The sequence below is a fragment of the Equus caballus genome, chromosome 6 (genome assembly GCF_041296265.1).
Source record: "Equus caballus isolate H_3958 breed thoroughbred chromosome 6, TB-T2T, whole genome shotgun sequence".
NCBI lineage: Eukaryota > Metazoa > Chordata > Mammalia > Perissodactyla > Equidae > Equus > Equus caballus.
Window position 1 is genome coordinate 74,290,662 of NC_091689.1, and position 23,581 is coordinate 74,314,242.

The 23,581-nt window shown below is 41.6% G+C and overlaps 2 protein-coding genes across 28 annotated transcripts in view; one reads left to right on the top strand and one right to left on the bottom strand.

The window, feature by feature from the left end:
- PPHLN1 (periphilin 1) overlaps positions 1 to 4,802 on the top strand; it is a 130,301-nt gene extending 125,499 nt beyond the window's left edge. For all 16 annotated transcript variants that reach the window (XM_005611088.3, XM_070271261.1, XM_014740961.3 and 13 more), the window contains one exon: positions 2,405 to 4,802. In XM_005611088.3, coding sequence (XP_005611145.1) covers positions 2,405 to 2,599 — 195 coding nt within the window. In that variant the 3' untranslated portion in view covers positions 2,600 to 4,802. The remainder of the gene's footprint in view (positions 1 to 2,404) is intronic.
- Positions 4,803 to 11,034: 6,232 nt separating this feature from the next.
- Positions 11,035 to 23,581, bottom strand: part of PRICKLE1 (prickle planar cell polarity protein 1) — a 102,032-nt gene continuing 89,485 nt past the window's right edge. For 9 of the 12 annotated variants that reach the window (XM_001488203.7, XM_070271253.1, XM_070271254.1 and 6 more), the window contains exons 3-8: positions 23,392 to 23,505; positions 22,395 to 22,532; positions 21,582 to 21,785; positions 19,242 to 19,428; positions 17,436 to 18,299; positions 11,035 to 15,069 (exon numbers count right to left, since the gene is read on the bottom strand). In XM_001488203.7, coding sequence (XP_001488253.1) covers positions 14,210 to 15,069; positions 17,436 to 18,299; positions 19,242 to 19,428; positions 21,582 to 21,785; positions 22,395 to 22,532; positions 23,392 to 23,505 — 2,367 coding nt within the window. In that variant the 3' untranslated portion in view covers positions 11,035 to 14,209. Of the gene's footprint in view, positions 15,070 to 17,435; positions 18,300 to 19,241; positions 19,429 to 21,581; positions 21,786 to 22,394; positions 22,609 to 23,391; positions 23,506 to 23,581 lie in introns of all 12 variants that reach the window. The other 3 variants (XM_070271256.1, XM_070271257.1, XM_070271258.1) reach the window with 1 other exon arrangement.

The following is a 23,581-nucleotide window of genomic DNA, read 5'->3' on the forward strand; positions in this document are numbered from 1 at the left end:
TGGGTTCCGGGGATTGGGACATGGACATTTTGCGGGCAGCAGTGAGGGCATTATTCAGCCTACCACAGTAGGAGAGTCAGGATTTGAACTCAATAAGCCTGCTTTTAGAACCACCTCTTTGTTTTTTCTGGCTTTCCTACACCTTCCACATCTAAATGTCTCCTTTATGCTGTGTTTTAATTGTCTGCCTTTACCCTTCCCACTAGAATGTAACCCTCCTGAAAGAGGATATAGAGCATTTGAACCAAATGAGTTCAGATACAAGAAACTGTATGGAGTAATGAGACATCAACAATAGAGAAAATAATGGTTCTTATTTGATTCCCCAGCCTTTTAAGCTGTGTATGTGTCTGACTTTTGCAGTTAATTAGTTACCTCCTAATATTAATATAAATTAAATATTAAGATAAATATATGCATATATATCTAAACTTAAGTAGCCTCCTGTGGCTTGTGGCTACCGTATTAGGTAGCACAGCTCTATAATCTCTACCTTTCCGTCAGACTGCTCTTACAGAACTGTAATGCATATGCTAAAGATGGTTTGGGTTGTCTGAAATGAAAATTCTTCTAACAACTCATGTTGCCTTAATTTTTGGTTTCTCTTTTTGTGGGAACAGAGGTAAGGACTGAAATGATATACATTCTAGAGGAGTTTTATGTCATTACAAGCAATTTTAGATAGAACAAACTTGCCATCGAGGAGTTTGTTTTGCCAAGTTCTCTTCTTCCAGTCACTGGACAGCATAATTAATAGTAAAAAGCCTTGGTAGTTTTATCGTATTTCTTTATTCCTAGAAGTACTTCATGAGAATGTAACTGTTAATGCAGGCTACTATAATACAGGACTCTGTAAAACCACATTTGGATAGGTTTTCATTATGCTGGCAAATTTAACTATGTTTCTATGCAGTTTATGTGAGCCCCACCCATACTTTAACCTGTTTCCCATTTTGATGAGGTCCAATCAGGGGAAAAAGCAACAACAAAAAAATCTTCCTGTGTGGCCTGTAGATATCAAATCTGAAGATTATTAATGCATTTCCAGCTAGGGACCATAAGCAAACAAACTCTCCTACAGATAGCTACACCCTTCCTGTTTGGGATTGAGTTTACTGTGGAACAGATTTCGGAAACAGGTTCTGACCGTTGTGAATTTTATTTATAAAATGTTGGAGGGTGAGGTTCTTCCTTTAACAAAAAGCTAATTATTTCCTGTCTAATGCCCAACAGAGCATTTTATGCAGTCTTTTTAGAAAATTTACCCTGTAGTAGAGAATTATGTTGCTTTGGGCAGTTCTGGTTGTTCTTGTCAACTAATGTACAAAAATTGGTCTATTTCAATGAATAATTCAAAAAGGACTTACAATTAAAAAATAAAACACAACCTCTGAATGCTTGTAATATCTTGTCTCCAGAGTGACAGTAGTTTACAGTTTAAATAAATGTATGAGCACATTGTAATATGGTTTTACTTTTGATATGCAAATCTGTAGCACATTTATGTTCTGTAAATATGCTCAATGAAGGGTTACATTTTAGGTAAAACAGCAGATTTAAAAGAATTTGCAGGTTAATTCACAGTGTAACATTATCCTCATCTAGTACATCTGTTATAAAGAAGCCTATAAAATTTAGGCCACCCACAAAGTGGTCTGCTGAGGCCTGTGGTTGGTGTTAGAATGCTGTTATTATGCGGGCTGACTGGTTTGGTAAGGAATTTACCTCCACTAAGACTGTGAAACATCATGGTCCTGACTTTCCCCCACGGGGACTGCATTGGCTTGACTTAGGTGCTATGTGTTTGTTAGACCAGTTAATGGGCTCTATTGCCTTGACATCATATGTAATACCATGTGAATGGTACGCTGTTTTCTAAGTTCTTTTATTAGAAATAGTCATATCAATTCTGGGTCATATAAACCTTAGGATAAACTGGAATGGTTGGTTTAAATAGTTAAACTTAATGGCTATTATGAGTAAAGTTCATCACTATTTAGAAAAATGTGTGTATGCGCGTGTGTGTGTGTGTGTTAGTACTGAGATGGAGAAAGCAGCTAAGGGTTTTATATATTTTATTTGTGTCATTGGAAGAACTTAGCCTTTTAATTTTCTTGGGGCTTGTGAATGGTTTTCAAGAGCAAGGAAATGAATTTACTATAATTTAGCAATCTAATACTGAGAGTCAAAATTAAATAATCTTCCTGACTTCTTCATTCAGTGACGTGATCTCTCAGTGTTTTCCTATCATTCAAGTTGTCAGCAAAGGGGCCGAGAGAGGTGCAGTTGTATTACTGTGTCTCCCTTTTAGACTTTAGCATCATAATTCTGCCAACTGAATGAGCTCAATGGTTGGCTTATTATTTTCACTCTTAGCTAACCACAGTGTATTTCACCTTTCTAGGTTTACCGACAAGACTGTGAAACTTTCGGGATGGTTGTGAAAATGCTGATTGAAAAGGATCCTTCACTAGAAAAGTCTATCCAGTTTGCACTGAGACAGAATTTACATGAAATAGGTGAGCGCTGTGTTGAAGAGCTCAAGCATTTCATTGCAGAGTATGACACCTCTAGTCAGGATTTTGGAGAGCCTTTTTAGACTATTACTTGCTCAGGCAAAAAAAATGTTTCTAGATTTTTTTTTCCTGGATTGTGTAAATCCTTAATATATGGAATTTTGCGATGAAGAGAAATACTTTATGATAGTTGACCACATTTCCAATATCAAATAAACATCTAAAATAGTCTAAGATATTTTAATTAGATTTTTTATCTACACATAGAGCCTCCTAATCCATACTTACCTCCCTCTCTCCTAAAATGATGGGTCAGTTAATTTTTCAAGCTTTGAAAAAGCAGTCCTGAAGAACAGCTTTCTGTACTTACTCATGTTCTGTAGTCTTCCATAGTATATGATCATTTGTTTGGTCATGTTAGTGTAATTTATAGGTTAGAGATCATTTCATGTAAACATTAATAGTCTTTTTACATTTCATAGTCAATGATACCATGTGAAAATGTTAGAATTCTGAGTTGTGATTTTACTGAATTGTTGCTTGCTTATCTTAGGCCTTGTAACTTTTAGTATGTTTAAATATAATATCTAAATAAACTGAATACTTTGTTATCTTAGAGAATAGTTGCTTTGAGAATAATTCTCATTGCGATAACATAGAGCACTTACATCTCTTAAAGGCCCTCACAATAAAATGCTGTTTTCCAAGTAAATGAACTCAATGTCTTGTATTAAAATAATCCTGAATTTCCTGGCTACTCTCGCTGATGTGTGAGTCTTCAACAATATTATATGTAAGACTAAGAGAAGGGACAATTTGAAATGAAAGATGAGGGCTATTTTAAAGTTGAAATTTCTTTAAAAATATTATAATCGAAAGAGAAAGATTTAGAATATGAGGGAGTAGTGGAGTTTCATTTTTTCCGTAGGCCCATATTCCCTATCTCAAGAAAGAAGAAGATTAATAACATATCCGTGATTAGACCATTTACAAATTATGCCTTTATTAATCTCTGTTTGTAGTCTAACCAGTTCTTTGTTCTGCTGCCCTTTTTAGGAGTTCTTAGCCTTTCAAAAATGTTCTTGAAAGAAACAAAGCAGAATAGGCACTCAGCCCAGCATAACTACCCTTCACCAAGCAGTCTATGTAAACAATCCTTCATGAGTGAGCCGTCCAAATCACAGGTTAGTTAGGAATCTAACTGGGACGATTAGGATATTCTACTCGCTTCCTGATCACTTCCAGCTGCCCAATGGCATTTAGCCAAAATATGTGATTTTATGGCATTAGTTAGGAGACCTTAAAAATCATGTTTGTTATTACTACCCAATTTCATTATCCTCCCATCCTCTTTCCATTTCCAGTCTCTTCTCACTTGAATTCTGGCATTATTTTTAGTGACCTCTATTGATAGTATCTAAAGAGCTGCCCCAGAGTAGATAAAAATTATATTAAAAGTGGAAACAGCAGTATAAATAATTTTTGTGGATCCTATAATGGGTGCCTCAGAATATGTATTATGCCATTCCACAAATTTAAGAACTAATTAAAGGCAACAATTATTTTCCTAAGTTTCCTGTATGAAACCACCTTGAATTTTTATTTTTGCCACTTAGATGTTGTACATAAGCCACAACTAAATCCCACATATCATCTCTGGTATTCTTCCCTAAAATAAACAGTGATTTTATTTGTTACCCACTTTAGAAAGACTAAGAAAGTACTGATCTTGTTTTTCCTGTGCCCCCATGTTTTTTTTCTCCTTAAATATTCTAATTCCAGGATTCAGTTCCTTTAGCCAAGATGTCACAAGTTTAAAAATAAAACTTGAGAAACAAGGCAAAGGAGTTGTTCACCTAGTAGAAACTCATTAAACTAGAAAGTTTACTCACAGATGCATTTAAATACAGGTTCAACAGTTAATTTCTTCATCTTCCGTTCCCCCAAAATACATTCAGCATTTAAAGGTGTTTATAGCTTGCCATCAGTATTATTCTGGTAGGCTTGTCAGTGTTAAATCTGTTTGTTTGTTTGTTTTAAAAGCTTAATTAAATATCTAATTTCAGTATAGATGAATTCAGATGTGTACCAGAGTGTGCATTTTGCAAAATGTTCTTGATTAAAGAAATCTGTAAATTATCCATTGTTTATGAGTATGCCCAATTGATGTGATAAAATTTTCATTGTCTTACCATAAAGCCTTGATGGTCAACAGGGGGAAAGCAGATATTGTGAAGCTTTTTGTGAATTTTAAAAGTGCAAAATAAAACAACCAGGTTGAAATAATTAGATTGTCTTTTTTCTCTTTAACAGGCTTAATGTGTGTTTGCTGAAATGTAGATTTTTATTACTCTCTACTGCAAGATTACTCCTCAGTGTTCAGTTCACCTACTCAGCAGCAGGATGGAAGAAATTTTGAGAATTGAGAAACTATAAACTTTGGTGCGTTAGGGAGTCTTGATAGCTAAGAAAGCAGTTAAATGGGATAAGATTGAGCACATAATGGTGGTCAATAACTGTGTATCTATGAATCTGAGTTTCAGAGAATTGTAGGATTACAGTCCTACATCTTTACTGTAACCTCTGGAGGGCAGAAACCATGTTGTCTTTGTGACCCAGTTCCTATCATAGTTTGGAACGTTGTAGATATTCAGATTGTTGTAGGTCCTCGTTTTTGTTGTAGGTACTTGTGTTTGTTGTAGGTGCCCGTATTTGTTGTAGGTGCTTGTATTCATTGATGCTTCACGAAGGAGGTGATATTTGACCCCGGAGCCTTGGAGGAATAGGACTTACTCGGGCAGAGAAAGGGAAGTATTAGAAGTCCAGGAGGAAGGACTCCTATAGGGAAAGGCGCAGGCTTGTGTGACTGGAGCTGGTTGGGGAAGATGATAGAGGACAAATGTAGGGAAAGGTAGGTGGAGAGCAGAATGTGAAGGATTTTGAATGCTTATAGCTTTATCCTTTCTGTCCTACTTAAGAATGAGATCTGAAAATATTCCCTTTGTATTTATTCTTGCCAGAAATGTTGATTTCTCGCAGCCCTTCAGCCACGTCCCAGCCCCAAGTGGTTCATAGACCCAGAATCTCTTGAAGGAAGGAGAGGCCAAATCCTCTTTAAAAAGGACTCTGCTAGACTGCCAAAACATTATATAGTGGTTTCAGCTTCATTTCAGAGTTTCCTGCAAGGAGTCCTAAATTCCACGGAAGGCTCTGACAGTTCTTTGGCAGCAACTTTGGAGACAGTGATCTGGTCGTCCCTGAAGTATTCATGGTGGACAGTATTCAGTGTTGCAGGCAGCCAGCCTCCCAGGTGGCTTACAGCTGTAACATTGCTCTGGCTGGCACCTGGAGCTCCTGTGAATAATGGCCACACACTACTTGCCAGACCAAGGTTTGTAGGTTATGCACGGTACATTTATCATCTCCTTCCTGCCAGTTCTCTTGAGAGCACTGATGTTACCCAATTCAGTGAAAAAAAAAAAGGTGGGGAGGGACTAGTAAGTAAGGTAGTTAGTAGACTCTGTTTTCCCCTTGTCTTGTGGAAATGGAGTTGAAATTGAGTCACGTAACTGCCTAATTAGGACTGTCTTTGCCATGTCCCCCTTGCAGTTAGGTGTGACCAGGTGACAAAGTTCTCTCCTATGGAATTCGAGTGGAAGTACTGCTACTTCTGGGCTGAGACCTTTAGGACAATGGATGTCCCTTCTTCATGCTCTCTTTTATCCCTTCCCAAAAGTAGTAGGAATAGCAAACCAGCCTTCATTTTCCACAGAGCCACAAGATGGAAGGAGCCTGGATCCCTGCATGACCACCTGGAGAACTTAACTGTTAGTGAAAGAGGAATCAATGTCTTTATTGTTTAAGCCACATTATTGGTTTCTTATTAGCAGCTCACCTTTTGCTCAAATTAATACAAATAATATTTGAGGGTTAGCTTCACTGAAGTTGGCCCTCAGTAGGCTGTATCAGTCCTAGATTTCCATTGTAATCATTGATCTTGGAGAAATGAGGACTGATTATATAAAAGGCTTTGCCAGTCCACTGAGTTTATTTCAAGTTATATTTAAAATCTCACTTGACGACAAATATTGTTAAAGCCTTATGCATATATGTATGGCAGTAGAGACAGTCTGATTCTATAGCACATTGGTTTTTTTGAGTTCTCCTCCCACAGATTAACAGTGTTCTAATGTTAGACTGCCAGCCCTGGTGGTCTAGTGGTTAAGCTTTGGCGTTCTCACTGCTGCGGCCTGGGTTTGATTCCCAGTCAGGGAACCACACCACCCGTCCGTCAGTTGTCATACTGTGGTGGCTGAGGGTTGCTGAAAGCTATGCCACTGGTATTTCAAATACTAACAAGGTCACCCATGGTGGACAGGTTTCAGCGGAGCTTCCAGACTAAGACAGACTAGGAAGAAGGACTTGGCCATACACTTCCAGAAAAGCTGACCATGAAAACCCTATGAATAGCAGTGGAGCACTGTCCGATGCAGCGCCAGAGGGTGAGAGGGTGGCGCAGGAAGGCCAAGCAGGGTTCCTCTCTGCTGTCCACAGGGTCGCTAAGGAGTCAGAATCAACTGGACGGCACTAACAACAAATGTTAGACCATTATCACTAAAATTGTAAAAGGTTTTAAACTTTTTCCCCATTTTTGTGTATGTGAAAAGGTAGAGGTTTATTGAAATATAAACATTCGAGAATATGTAAGAGAAAATAATCACAACATATACAGACACTTGCTGCAGGAGGACGTCTGGGGTATTTGTCCACTGCCTGGGCTACCCATGTGCTGTCACATTTTTCCTGGTTAGGATACATGGAAGATGGGGCGGGGGCGGGAGACAGAGCTGCCCTGGCCAACTGGCCACGTGGCCTTCAGGTCTGCACCTTCAGGGAAAGCTCCTCTTGGCCCATGGCCCTGTTTTGGGGGCACTTGCTGGTGCTCCCACTCTCAGGCTTTCTGGCTGAGACCCTGCTGTTGTCCTTGAGGCAGTGAGGGTGAGGCTGGGCAGGCTGCCTGGAGAAAGGGAGAGAATCCAATGAGCAGAAAGACACAGTGTGCCTGAGTGGGAAGAGTCCATCCTTCGTGACCAAACCCTTGAGAAAGACACACTGGCCAAATGTCTGTGACACCTTCAAGTGGGCCCAGCACCAGCCAACTGGGTTCCTCCCTGGCACCAGACCCCAGATGCCTTCTCTGCCCACATCTTGTGCTTGCCTGATGGGTAAGGTGGGGAAAGCTGAGGCCAGAAGAGGGTCAGCCCTCAGTGGATGGAGCTGTGTGTAGTGTCTGTGGACGGGGGGGGGTGTGTGTGTTACAGTTCCACAGAGCTGCTGCTTCCCAGGCTGAGGTATCTGTTTTGTGCTCAAGCTTTTGATTTCTCTTTCCTTTCCTGGACAGTACTGAGTGTTAGCAGTACTGTGGGCTCATGCCGGCGTGGTCTCCCACCACCACAGCCCGAGGACATCACAGCGGGTGGTGTTCTACTGAACACTGGCAGAGTTACTTGATTGAGAGGTGAGTCTTGTGTGAGAATCACCTTTTCTTTACAGCATAGGAGCAACGTGATCCATCCCAGAGTCTAAGAGGAGAGACCAGGTCTCTCAGCATCTCATCTCCTGGGGCAGCTCGGCCTCTGTAAAGCCCATGGCCTCCACGGCCTGCCTCTTTCCTGAGGTGGGAATGTTGAGCGAAGGGGAGATTTCCCGCCCCCGCCTTGGTAAGGGGTGAGGCACTGCTCCTGCTTTGGCAGAAATTGCCCACGTTTTTAAACTTTGTACTCTGCTACTTCTGTAGAGTAGAATCTAGTGTACCGCATTGAATGGAGCTTAAACAATATTTCAGGTTTAATATACTACATACTTTGTAGGGTTCTGAGAAGCACCATGTTTTCCGTTATTTCACTATCTGAACAAGGTTAGAACCACCATTCTAGTGTTTTTTGATTCACAAACCCTTTCACATGTAGTGAGCCAATGAGGATTTTATTCTCGTTTTACAGTCAAGGGCAGGAGAAGTTAGAACTTGCCTGGGGTCAGATAGCTCAAGTGGCAGAGCCAGAGATTTACCCAAATCTTTCAACTCTAGACTCAGTTTTCTTAGAAGAAATGGGAAAGTCTGGGGTCATTCAGAACTAGATTCAAATCCTGACTGCAGCACACATTGGCTGTTTGATGTATGTGCAGTTAATGTGTAATGCGATCGTAATGGGTAATGTGTAAAGTAATAACTTCAAAAAACTTTTGAGAAAATTCAAATCTTGGTTGAGTAAGTTTTTCCTCTTTTTCATTTTACCCTCAGTTGCTACTACCTTCCATATTGGTTCCTAGGACTTCTGCTTTGGAGCTATTCTAGAAAACACCTTTGAGGTTCATAAGGGGTAGTGGTAGGGGACAGGAAGCCTGTAGGGTTACATCCCCCATGGCCACAGCGCAGCCCAGGACTCGGCTCCTTGGCTGCTGTACCTGGACCCATGGTAGAGTTTGAGAAGAGCCTTTAAGTGCAATGAACCTGGTAATTCAACTCCTCTTCTAGGAACCAAGATTAATTAAACATAGTTAACACCTTTTCAGCTTTGCTTACAACATGTTCAGCGATTCTGGACTAAGATTGCTGCCCGTAGCAGCCCTCTGAGATGCAGGGAAAAAATCTTACTTTTCAGCCTGGTAACTGGGGAGAAATAACATGAGGGAGGAAAAGATCCAGTCTTTCACATATTCTGTGCCGTAATCTCCAGACTGTCTCCGTAATGAAGATAAAGCCAGCTTGAAGCATAAGTGCTGACAGGGAAAGAACCATCTCCAAACTTCTTTTTCATGGTCTAGTTTAACCTCTTGCCCACTCAGAATCCCAAGCATTAACATAAAAAAGCAGCAACCCTCTTTAAAGTTCCCAAGTCAAATGAGCCATGGTCTTTGGAAGGATCATCCTTTCGGGAATCCTTGCCAGACAAATATATTGGTAAATGAAAGTCAGAAAAGGGAAACAACACTATGCTGAGGGGGAAGACTTCCCTCTTGACTGACCTGATCAGTTCAATTCAGTCTGCACAGAGTACTGAAGCTGGAAGGAAACCTTTGAGATGGTCTAGCACTCTCATTTTACAGAGGTGGAAGCTGGGTTCAGAGCACTAACCCATGGAGGTAATGAGCAAGGTGTCTCCTTACCCAGATCTCCCGAATCCTGGAGTTCAGTGTGCTCTGCACCACTCCAGGATCCACTTCGGGGTGGATTTATATTAGACTACTTATTGTCTTTCCCACTGTCAACTGCTTGGTTCATTTATTTAGAACACTAAAGTAAGTATTAACATTTAAGAGAACTGGTTTCATATTCTGAATGGTGGTTTATGTTGCTGGAATCAAATGATTTCAGAGAGTGGATTGCAGGTTACTTCTAAAGTTGGCCTAACAGCACCTTGTGCACATTCAGCAGGAGAAATGTGAGATTTCCTTTGCAAAAAGAAAAGTTGAGGCTAAAATTGATCCCAAAATTGGAATACTTGACCAGCTCACTGGGTCTGTTGAAGAAAAATAAATCGCCTCTCATCCTGTGACTAAGTCTCTATCTACCGAATGTCTTACTTTTCCTCCACACTTCCTTCCCAGACCATTTTGTGAAAACCATCCTTAAACTTTATTCTCCTGGAAGAGTTTATGATTCTATGACCTTGGCAAAATATGAGCTCAGAGGTGCAAAATTCAGTTTGCTCCTGCTTATTCTCCTTGGCCCAGTTTACCTGGAAGCCGTCCTAATGTGTTCTGAGTTTGCAGGAAACCCATGTGACTGTACAGGAGCATGCCTCCTGCTATTAGATAGTTCCAAAGAATGGCTAGAGAATCTCACTAGGCAATTAGTGACTTTCTCATTTAACTAATTAAAAATGATTTTTATCATAATTGTGTTACTAGCACTGAATTGACAATGAGGCTCTTAGTGGAATATTTTTTTGATCCCAGTAAGTTTTCTCCTTTGTGCATCCAAAAAAGGTCACAAGTATTTCTATAAACAGTAATTAGTTGTGCCTCTAAGGGCACAGCTAAGGGATAGGGGAATCAGCTTCAGGCTCCTGAATTTATAACCCATGCAGTGGGGACTTGCTGATGGCAAGCTCATTTTGTTCAAAGTGTTTCAGAAATGTCTGAATTAGTTGCTAGTGTTCAAAAGCTGGGATATTTCATGAAAGTCCAGATTCTTTGTCCGGAAAAATCTGAATTTCTAACAACACTGGTTCTCCTTTCCATGGCAGTAGTCAATTGTCCATTAGAAATAAGAAGCTCAATAAACCAAAGTGTGCACACTCTATCTTAATAATGCCTGCGCTGAAATTGTCTGGGCACTCCTGAACTACACCCACACCAGTACTTCCAGGTCCCATCACCCAGGACCAAGTTGGGCAGGGATGCGTGCCACACATGGAAATCTCGCAGTCTTGGGTGCCCATTCCAATGTTACTACTCTTTTAAGAAGGCCGATGATTCCTATCTAAAGTGAGAGAGTTAGACAGCAAATGATATCTCCTTTCACTTCTGGTACATTTTATTTAACTCAGGAACTAGAAAGCAGTCTGTCAAGAATAGCAAATGCATACACAAAATGAATCATTTTCTTTTAAAGAGCGCTAAAAGGAGTTCCCGTTGACATTTTATCAGCGTCCTTCCATGGGCCTTAAGCAAAATGTTCTCCACTTTGGTCTGAAGTGAGGAAACTGCAACCACTAGAGTTCTGCTTCACCCATGGAGAGCTTTGAGGCAGTGTTTTAACATGTGATGTTTATCTTGGGGCCACATTTTAGAGTTTAGTAAGAGTGCAGAGTATCTATCTGGTCAACTGCTAACTAAATCTACGAACATCTTTTGGCAACTATATGCTTAATTTTCTTGCCTAATTCTTTACGGACCGCAAGGCAGTGCTTCCCTTTCTTCCTTTGTCTTTCTTATCATTATACACTCATCTTTGTTGTCGCTACTAACCAAGATTTAAAATCTTTAAAGGTTACATTATTATTGTGAATAAATATCTCTGCATGTCCTTAAACCTTTGGCAACTTATATAACCTTTACATAAGGAAATGAAAAAAATGAATAGGGTGATTGTTGTGAGAAGCAAGAGCAACTAATCTTTTGAGAATGACTTGGAAACTACTGGGCACAGTAACTTCAGCTTATCCCTGCACTTCTCCAGGCTAAGTATTACCTGTTTACTATTTGTCATCCATCCTTTGCAAGCAACATATTGCAGTAGTTTTTTCTAAAAGGATGCCTACTCCTTGCAGCATAGGTTCTGAAAAGGTCTTGAAAAATCAAGAAATTTGCTAATATGTGAGTGGTGATGAAACAAGCACTCTCATACATCATTGGTGTAAATGTAAATGAGGAGAATTTCTTTTGGAGGAAAATTGGTGATATCCACCAAAATTTTAAATGCATAACCTTTGTTCCAGTAATTATGCTGCTCAGAATTTATGCACGTGTGCCAGTTCAGGATAAGGTACCTGTGAAGAATTCAAGTCCATCACTAAGGGATTGGTTAAGTAAATTATGGTTTATCCATAAGTGGAATATTACGCAGTCATTAAAAGAATGAGGTAGACCTATATGCACTAATGTGGAATGTCCACATATAAAGAGGAAAAAAGCAAGCCTCAGCATGTATAGTTTGCTACCATTTTTTAAACATACATTTATATAAATATGTTTTGAACATCTGAAGGATACACTAGAAATGGATAATAGTGGTTACTTCTGGGGAAGGGAACTGAGGGACTGGGGATGAAGAGTGGAAAGAAGACACCTGACTGTCCTTTATTGTTTGAATTTTTTTTACTGTGTGCATGCATTTCCTTTTCATCACTGATATGTTTTTAAAATGAACCAGACGAGGGAAATGATACAGTTACTGAGTAAAGCGCTCTCTCCCCAGTGGTGCGTTTTGAAGGGGCCCTGTCTAGCTCAGATACAAAGCCCTGACTATCCAGGGATGGGTATAGGGGGACGCTGTAGACCACTGGTTCACCTACTGGATCCATGTTCCTCCTTCCCAAGGCCTAACAGCTTTTGCCCATTCTGGTAAATACAGACAACCTTAGCTCTGTGTCTCAAGTCCTATTTCCCGCCTACTCACAGGGGCAAGTGGATATGCAGGAGTCAAATGGTGGTCTGCAAATGGTAGAAGAATGGCAAACCAACAAAGGAGCAAAATGGAAGTGATCTGGATGTGTTTGCAAAGATTTGTGTTCAGAAAGGTAGTTTGTGATTTATTAAGCATTTATTAAACACTTTCCTAAAGGTCTGAGATACCACTATGACCTCAGGCCTGAAACATATGTGTAAGAATGGCACATATCAAAATATCAGCTCATTACTTCAAATCCAAGAAAACTTGAAATAGAACCTCATATTAACTTGATGTAGTCAGTGGCACAGTATCCTCCAATTTAAAGATTTTAAAAGAGAAACATAACCAGAAGGCCTAGTTTTCAAAACTGCTGTTAAAGGCCAACAAATTAGCTGGAAGGAAGGGATAAAAAGGAATAACTTCTCTTCAGATAATAAATCTACAAAGTCCTCTGCTACAAAAAGCAGATCCTTATAGTTTTGGTCTCTTCGCAGGAGATAATCACCACCTTGCTAAAAATGGGAAAGGCACCCCCTACCATCCCCAAGGGGGAAGAAAACATTCACCCAAACAGCTTCTACTTGTTTTTACCATATATTCCAGGGGTATATGTGGGTTTTTTTGTTTGTTTTTACATTTATACAGTTTACATTGCTTGACCCATAAATAACACTTGTAAGATTAATAGGGCCATAGTTTTAAAGAATATTTACATAGCCCCACCATGCATACAGAGCCTTTTTAATATTGAAAAATCAAAAAAAAATTGAACTTTCCATCACTAGGCAATATAAATTTGACCATCTAAACTTATAAACCCTGACTAAAATACAAGCAATCATTTCATCCATAAATGCTGTTTCTGGTTCCCTAACAAATCTAGCACTGCAGTGTAACAAACATCTTGCAATTCAGGGATATAAAAATATCAGCTTTAAAATCTGAACTGTACAGTATGTACATTAATATTTGCACCATTAAATTAGGAATACACTTAAGTCTGTGAAATACTACATTATAAATAGCAATGCTTTTTTCAGTCTGTAGCTGGAACTAATACAATACAATGTTTACCTGGCTAATGAGGACTGAAAGGGGATGAGGTGGCCTCGCACGATGGGATGCACAGTGTTGGCTGGGTCAGCGTCACTACGCGCATGCCTCACAAGACACACGGATCAGGACCTGGGCCAACCTGGCGCAGACGAACGACAAACACTATTGCTTTACAAAGGTGGCTGAAGTTCTCCATTGTCTAAAATCAACACCCTCGTCCAATCACCTCATGACAGTTTCTTAAGGATTCTCTTGAGGACTGGAGAGCAAAGGAGCTATATAAAACACTGATGCACTTGACAGGCACAAGATGTCACGTCAACCTGGCGCCATCCGAGGAGGGTACACTGGAGAAATCACACCTTCCATATGTTAATCTGACACTGTAAACAGCTGCCGGGGTCTCATTTACATGGGCAAAGCACTTTAAACTATTTTAGCAACTTTCCTATGGAAGAAAAAAGATATGATTCAAGATGGTTAATGGCTAAGTTTAAACATGATCACCACAGCTACCAGCTTAAGAAATAATACAGTTTTTGCCCTTGTGTCCCTTTTTCTTCTTGGATTTAGTTGTCCTCTGACCAAACTGAGGAGTAGGGAGCGCAGAAGTTGGACTAGAAAGGTCGTCTGTATAGTAGGCGTATCTCTGTGGCCGGGGCTGAGGAATTGGTTGTCCAAGAAAATATCCTTCTTCTTCTGAGTCGGAGGAGGAGGTGGAGGAGGAACACCAGGAATCGTCGTCCTCCCCATAGAGTCCCAGAAACCTGTGCACTCCCGGGTTCTGCAGGGCGTAGTCGGAAGTGGCATGGGCATACTGTCCATAGAGATCGGCATTCTGGATGTATGCTTGGATCTCCCGGGCACTCTTATTCTGTATAAATTTCTCATAACTGTCGGGGGTGTAAAGCCGCAGTCTGTCCTTGGGAGAGTATTTTCTTTCTGTAACAAGATTCAGGGCGTTGTCAGAGCGGGACTTCCTACTTCTCCTGCGGCGATGGTGATGAGACCTGGATCCCCTCTCTTCGAAATGGTAGACCCGTCTCCGAGTCCTCTCGCTCATTGGAGGCTGCCGGATTTCAATGTTGTCATAGTTTCCATTGTCAATGACATCATCCGAAAACTTGACCTGCTGTGGTCTGGACTGAGACTTGGATCTTCTGAGCACAGGCAGATGTACGGGTTTCTCCTCAGGCATGATTTTTTCTGGACACAACTCTGAACTTAGACTCTTCAAGGACTCTGCACTCCTGTGCAGCATGGAAGAGTTCAAAGTCCCCATATTGCTCATTTTCTCACAATCTTCTGCTTCCATTTCCTCGAAGTTTTGCAGAGAATATAATGACGGCCTTGGCTTACTTTCTCCATCCACCGAAGCTCCTAGAAGAAAAGCCAAGACAAGATGTGATTCTCAATAATCCTAATATTCTGACAATTATTATACACAAGCTACAGAAAGGAAGCATTTCAAAGACAATTCTCCCAAATTTCAATACTTAACACCCAGTAGGTAAAGCCAATGTGCATATACACTGAACTGAGAAGAGGGATAAATTTTGTTATTGATACAAGGGGCATAGCCCCTCTTATGAACCCAGCTGTTTTGGAACCAGTTATAGCACATGGCATGAGCAGCCAAAATGTAAAAGCTCTTCATAAAAGTCCCATTGTTAGTTTATTAACATGACATGTAGAAGCTTCTGCCTCTGAATCCATTAAAGCCAGACTGCTTCATTTCAACAGCTCTCAAATCAGTCCCTTTCTTTGCATCCACATGGCCACCATGATGGTCCTCCTCCTATACCTAGATTAATGGTTGGCAACCCACAGCCCAAGGGCCAATCCAGCCCACAGCCTACTTGTGGATAAAGTTTCACTGGAACACAGCCACATCTATTCGCTTACATACTGTCTGTGGTTGCTTTCTACAATGACAGCATTGAGTAGTTGCAACGGACACTCTAAGGCCCAAAAAGTACTATCTAGCCTTTTACAGAAGTTTGCCACCCCGACCTAGAGCTTCATCCAGGCTTCTTCCCCTTCAACCCCTAAAATGATATGCCACTTCCAGATTCATCTTCTTTTAAAACTTCACTCAAAACTGATATTGCTCTCCTTTGCTATAAAAGGGCCCAGGCGGGGCTGGCCCCGTGGCCGAGTGGTTAAGTTCGCGCGCTCCGCTGCAGGCGGCCCAGTGTTTCGTTGGTTCGAATCCTGGGCGCGGACATGGCACTGCTCGTCAAACCACGCTGAGGCAGCATCCCACATGCCACAACTAGAAGAACCCACAACGAAGAATATACAACTATGTACTAGGGGGCTTTGGGGAAAAAAAGGAAAAAAATGAAATCTTTAAAAAAAAAAAAAAAAAGGGCCCAGGCAAGTTAAGATAAACGGATACAACCCAGCAGACTGTAAAGGACAATAGGGAGTGGGGCGGACTCCTGACTACTAGAGACTACAGAACTTCCTACTTGCTAAAGGGAACCTGTTGTTCATCCCATGACTGTCAAGAAATGTCAGCCTAACACTTTATGTGCACCAAATGATGTCTATTTTTGATATTAAATGTTAAAACACCTATCAGGGCCTGGCAAACAGGAGGTATTTAATAATGTAGTCTCATCCACCATGCCACAACTCCCCTTTGTTGTAGGTGTTATCTTTGACATGTCCAGCAGAAGCCAGGAGGGCAGCTGTCTTATCCCTCCTTGCCCCTGCAGCACCTGGCACAGCGTCATTCCTGGCTGGGGGCAGCTGCTAAAGCCCTTCCTGTCTATGGTACAGCAACAGAACCTTTGTGAAAGGACTGGATGTCATTCCTCTGGCCATAACCCTAGCCCTGGAACAGCAGGCATCCAAAGCCTTAAGTGCAAATATGAGATTCAGAAGGGCTGGGTTCTAGGCTCAACCTTGCCTTTAAAGATTTTATTTTTTCCTTTTTCTCCCCAAAGCCCCCCCGGTGCATAGTTGTGCATTCTTCGTTGTGGGTTCCTCTAGTTGTGGCATGTGGGACGCTGCCTCAGCGTGGTCTGATGAGCAGTGCCATGTCCGCGCCCAGGATTCGAACCGACGAAACACTGGGCCGCCTGCAGCAGAGTGCGCGAACTTAACCGCTCGGCCACGGGGCCAGCCCCCAATCTTGCCTTTAAAAACCTGTGTAAAGTTGGGCATTTAGCGTCTTGGTAATTCAAATTTCCTCATTTGTAAAATGCAATAATAGCCACCCTGTACAGCTCAGGGTCATTTTAAAGGTAAAATGGATAACTGAAAGGAATGTGCTTTGAAAACAAAGTGAAATTATTTTATAATCTGGGTAAAAAATACTTAGCTATTTTTGAGCTATCTGTGGCCACAGGGCAATTCAGGAAAATATAAAAAACATCATGAGCTTATAAAGGGCGCAGGCTGATTTTAATTTCTTAAAATTCATAGAGCATGATCCAAAGAGTCCAGTATCTTTCAGATACAGATACAGACTCCATTATCTAGATAAATCGATTTCCTCCTCCTCAAAACAGGGATAATAAAAGCTGCCCTAAAAGACTGCACTGAAAATATATTTTACATATATGCACACACATGCAGACATCTTGTTTTTTTCACATTTAACTGAAACTCTTCCTTCCTTCCCTTGGTCTACAGTTTTAACTAACATAGCCCCTATTGGTGCTGAACTGTAATTTTTGGAATAAACTTTTTAGTGGCTCCTTTTTCAAACACCCCATAATCCCTGGATTATGTACCTGTGATATTAGACAAAGCCAAAGAATCCATGGAATCCCGAACACTATGCTCTGGTTTCAAGTCTGACAAACACTCCAGGGAATCCTCATACCACTGTGTTTGATCATGATTATATCCCGCAGCCCCATGGTCCAGATCTAGTTCCTGGAGCCTCCTACTGCTTGCAGGCCCTGGGTGGCTGCCATAAGCAGAATCGCCCAGTCCATCTTGTGACTGTGCCCAATACATATCAGATTGGTACTTTTTACTTGCAAGGCTCTGGTTATTTTGCTTTAATTCAGTCTTATTTTTAACCATGTTATCAGATATCCAATGCTCACTGGCTCGAATATCCATCTCATTGGGCTGCTGCTGAAAGAGGCTTTTATCACCAAACTTGAGGAGGAGCTGCGTCATATAATCTTCATGCTCAGCCCATTCTTCAGGGTCTTCTGGGGTTTCGTGCTCTACTCTGCCTTTCCAAAATTCTTCATTGACAAAACTTGCTCCTTGCCTGGAGAGACTCAGATCATCTAGTTTCCGAGAAAGGGTGTCGTCAGCATTGCCTGAAAGGCCAGGAAACTTGTAATTCAGAGCGGGGGACAAGAGGAGAGACTGCCTACACTGATCCGCTGACCGACTGCTTTTGCCCATCCGGACACTTCTTCTGGAGTCCCTTGATCGAGCTGACTGAAATGCAGAGTCCGAAGAATCAGAGGCATGGACGTCTTCACCAAGGCTGCAGGTTTTTGAGCAATAAATCTGACCTTGTTTGGGAAGGAAGGGACACCCCAGTAAAGAGGCTTTACACTGGGCACAAGAAAAGCAGGCTTCTGTGGCATGCCAGTGCTGCCCGTCGTAGGTCATCTGTGCATGGTCGACACCTGTTTTGAACAAGGATAGAATAGCAGGTTATATAGTTCAATGCTTGAAACACAAGAACAAAGAAACAGAGAGACGAAAGACTGTGGGCATGAGGGAAGTCTCAGAGGTGATGGAAATGCTCTGTATCTTGATGGGGTATGGGTTACACCGGTACAGTTAATTCTCATCCCTCGCAGATTCCGTATCTGTGAATTTGCCTACTTGCTAAAATTTATTTGTAACCCCCAAAATCAACTTGCAGAACTTTCAAGGTCATTTGCAGACACGTGCAGAGTGGCAAAAAGTTTGAGTCGAGACGCATGTTCCCAGCTGAGGTCACATAAAGGGGCACTGTGCCTTCTGTTTCAGCTCTTATACTTTAAACAAGTGACCAGTTAGTGCCATGTTTTCTTCGCATTTTTGTGCTTTCTCTTGGTGATTTTGCTGTTTAAAAAGGCCCCCAACCGTAGTGCTGAAGTGCTGTCTAGGGTTCCTAAATGCGAGAAGGCTGTGATGTACCTTACAGAGGAAATCCATTCGACAAGCTTTGTTCAGGCATGAACTATAGTGCTGTTGGCTGTGAGTTCAATGTTAATGAATCAACAATACATATTATATACAGTGTCTTTAAACCCAAACACACATGAAACAAGATTATATACTGATTGGCTGATGAAAATGTTGTGACCAGAGGCTCGCAGGAACCTAACCCATATTTCCCTGAGGAGCAAAGATTCAGTACTCAATAATTCAGTGTTCAAGGTGACTTTACAGAACGTAACTACCACAAATAATGAGAATCGACTATACAGCCATTTATCAAAACTCACCAAATGGAAACACTTAAGATCTGTACATTTCACTATATGTAAATTATGCCTTGATTAAAAAAAAAAAAATGACAGTGGATAATCATAGACAAATGGATAAGTGAGAGCAGACAGGCCAGGCTATGGACTTACCAATATGCTCCCCACAGGTTTCACAGTACTCGGCATACAGAGACTCAAAACAGCCACAGCAGAACGGGCGGCCATCCTTCATGATGTACCTCTGTCCGCCGAGGACCGTTTCACACTCAAGGCAGCAGAAGTGTTTCATGTGCCAATGGCGACCCTCAGCTTCTGTGCACTCATCAGCAAAAATTATCTTTAAAAAGAAATATGAAACCATAGGGTGAAAGAAAATCATTGTCAGCTATTTTAAAGACCAAGTAACTGCAATTTCTGGGCAACTGACACTAGCTCTTAAAAAAGTCACTTAGATAGCTAACCTTGTTTCTCACAGTCTCCAGCTTAAATCTAACTTGATCTAGCTGCAATACAAGAGCAGAAAATTTAAATGTTGGGGGAAAAAAAAAACTAAGTGCTTGCTTAAACTTTAAAAAAACAAAACAGGGCTGGCCCGTTGGCCAAGTGGTTAAGTTCACGTGCTCCACTTCAGCAGCCCAGGGTTTCACGAGTTCAGATCCTGGGGGTGGGCCTAGCACTGCTCATCAGGCCATGCTGAGGAGGTGTCCCACATAGGAAAACTAGAAGGACCTGCAACTAGAATATACAACTATATACTGGGGGGCTTTGGGGAAAAGAAGGAGGGACGAAAAAAAAAAGATTGGCAACAGATGTTAGCTCAGGTGCCAATCTTTAAAAAACAAACGAATAAATAAAAATAAAAAATAAATAAAAATAAAAAAACAAGACAGATTTCTACATTGGAGGTAATACATTTGGTTATATTTTTGCTCCCCCAATCACACTTTGTTGTATAATCTGGCAAAGAATACATCACCATTGAAATAATTTAGTGGTCTGTGCGTGTTTTAATGGAAAGAAAACTCAAAAAAATGTGCGGAGTCCACACAGTTACAGCTATCCAGATGCTGGATTGTGTGAACAGCACTTGTGTACATAATGCTTCATTTGACCTGATGGCCATCTCCAGATTAAGGACTTTATTTTATTTCTTTAAACATTGGCATCTGAGCTAACGACTACTGCCAATCTTTTTTTTTTTTTCTGCTTTATCTCCCCAAATCCCCCCTGGTACATAGTTGTATATCTTAGTTGCAGGTCCTTCTAGTTGTGGCACGTGGGACGGCCGCCTCAACGTGGCCTGACGAGCGGTGCCATGTCCGCGCCCAGGATCCAAACCAGCGAAACCCTGGGCTGCCACAGCAGAGCACATGAACTCAACCACTCGGCCACGGGGCCGGCCCAGGACTTTACTTTTTATATTTTGGTTTCAAAAAAATTTCAGGGGCCGGTCCCTGTGGCCGAGTAGTTGAGTTCACGTGCGCCGCTTTGGCGGCCCAGGGTTTCACTGGTTCGGATCCTGGGTGCGGACATGGCACCACTCATCGGGCCATGCTGAGGTGGCATCCCACAGAGCACAACCAGTGACACTCACAACTAGAATATACAGCTATGCAATGGGGGCCTTTGGGAAGAAAAAAAAAAAAATGATTGGAAAGAGTTGCTAGCTCAGGTGCCAATCTTAAAAAAAAAGAATTTCAAATAGCAAATCATTGAAAAAGCTTCAAAAATAAATAAATGCATGAAAGTAACAAGGGAAAGTTTACTGTCACTGATTGAAGGAGACTAAGGAGATACAACGAATGAATTCAATGAAGTACCCTGGATGGGATCTCGGAAGAGAAAAGAGCCATTAGTAGAAAAACTGGGGAAATCTAAATATAGTCTATAGTTTAATTAATAGTATTATGCCAATGTTAATTTCTTGGTTTCAATGCATATACCATGGTTATGTAAGATGTTAACAAAGGGGAAGCTGGAAGAAGGGCATGTAAGAACTCGCTCTAATATTCTTTGCAACTCTTCTTTTCTGTGAATCTAAAAATACTTTAAAATAAAAAGCTTAAGGAAAAAAAAATTTCCTTTCACACCATCATCCGTTCCCACATGCCCCGGAGATAACCACTGTTAACTTAGAGTATGTCTTTCTGTATAGTTTCTGAGTGTGTACAAATTCATATACAATCTTGTTTTTCTCCTCCTTTATGTAACAGAAACAAGACCATTTACTACATACTCTTCTTGCAACTTGTTTTTTTCCTCACAGTCCATCAAGGATACCCTACTTTTCAATACACAAAGACCCCTGCTGCCTTCTCTTCGTTAGCCACATATTATTCCATTGCCTCAATGAATGTACAGGGTTATCTTGAAAATATACAAACAGAGCACAAGCAGGAGATAGTTCTATTTTGCTTAGGTGTGAACAGTGGAATATTGGCTTACTAGAAGCTTATTTTTTCCAGTGTTAACGGGTGAACTTTTTTTTACCTCATCACATGCTGAACACCGTGGCTTGAGCAGTTCAGCGTGGTGCCTGCCACAGTGAATTTTTCCATCCTGGTAAAAATAGATGAGGTCGACCAGCAGCTCGTTACACGTGAAGCAGACAAAACAGGATGGGTGCCAGCATATTCCAGGGCCCGCGCGAGAGGCAAACACTGCAATTTCACCTCCATTTATCTTCAACCCACACTAAAAACAAAAGGATTGGAATTTAAAATGATCCTTTTTTAACAACTGGATTCTCAGCCTTTCCCACTTCACACTAAATCCCAAATTTGTCAGGGGATCTTTTATTTTTGTCTCCTCCTGTTAGTGATTAAATAGCTCTTTAATGCAGGATTATTTGTGAGTCTCAACTGGAAGGAACAGGCCTCAGATATACCACCACACTAGACTCTTCTAAGAACGCTTCCATCTGACTCACATTAAGCGTGGTTTTCCTGAGCCGGCCTCCTGTTGGATACGTTTCCTACTCTGAGCATGGCCAGGGAGGATCTGGATGTCTTCAGTATGTCTCTGCGTTTTTTGAATACTAGGTGTACCCTACCTCCTCCCTCCCTGCCAGGATCCTACGAAAGGCAGGATTTCCCCGGATGTTTACCAGAAGGGCAGACTGCTTCCCCCGTCACCCCCAGCAGTGCAGCCAGTTATAAACATGAATCCCCATTTAATATAAAGCTAGGCTGCCTTTCTTTCTCTTTGGCTTTCAGGGTCCACACCTGTGCCAGCCCTGTCACCTCCCCTCGGCTTGCTCCATCCACACCACTCCCACGAGCTGCTCATCCTTGAAAGGGCTACCTGCTCACACACAGCGTGCATGACTGCTCTGGACAAGAGTTTAATCGTTCCCCTTCCAAGCGCTTCCTTCTTCCGCTGAGCACTGAACACCTGCAATTCTTTTTTCTCCTCTTCGCTCAAAGACTGGCAGTACCGCACCTTCAGAGAAGGGGAAACAGAAGCACTACACTGGAGCGCAGTCTCCCTCACCGATTCTTTCTTCCCAGAGTCAGAGCTTCAGGAAATAAAACAGCAGGTTTATCTGGCCTGCCCTCGAATCTCCAATTTAAAAATGACACCATACTTTTGAAATGACACTAAATCTTGCAGCCTCTCCAGCAAGAGGGAAGTGCTATTTGAAAGAACGGTCTTTTCCTTAAAATATGAAAAAGTGGCCAGCCCAGTGGCCTAGTGGTTAAGTTCACAGGCTCCACTTCGGCCGCCTGGGGTTCAGGAGTTCAGATCCCGGGAGCGAACCTACACTCCGTTCATCAAGCCATGCTGTGGAGGCATCCCACATACAAAATAGAGGAAGACTGGCACAGAACTTAGCTCAGGGCCAATCTTCCTCACACACACACCAAAAACAAATGAAATGTTTAATTTAAACTCTTATCAGCAGAGATACTGAAAAAATGTAAGACATTAACCTTTCCACAAAAGGCTTAAACTTGTGAATTGCCACTTTCACCCTCTAGTCTACGGGCATTCAACTCCACTGCAGGCTTGAACCACCAAGAAGCTTGACTCTAGATGAAGGCGCAGGGAAAGCTCAGGAATTTGTGGGCTCCTGATAATTGCAGGGTAGCTGCAAACACTGTAAAAACCAAGTTGTGTTAAGTTCATTGCACTGACACCCTTTCTCCCTAAAAGAATGGAAAGCTGTATTCTCCAGCCGAATCTTAATGGAAGAAGGCAAAAGAGAGCCCTAGCCAGTGAGGAGCTGGGGTTTATGGGAGGCATCTTGATGCTTGGCACGGATTTCTTTTCCTAATGAGCCTTCTTCCTGTTATTTTACCTCATTATCATGTGGTGGCAACTGGTACAAAAGCTGTTTAATTCGATGCTTCTCTCCAGGGCTGTTGACATAAGGAACCTTTTCCTCCGGTAAGCAAGCAAAATAGAGCTGGATCTGAGAAGGAGATGGAGAGAAGGACATCGGCACACAGGAAGTGAACAACTTGGCTTATATTCCATCTTAAATAGTT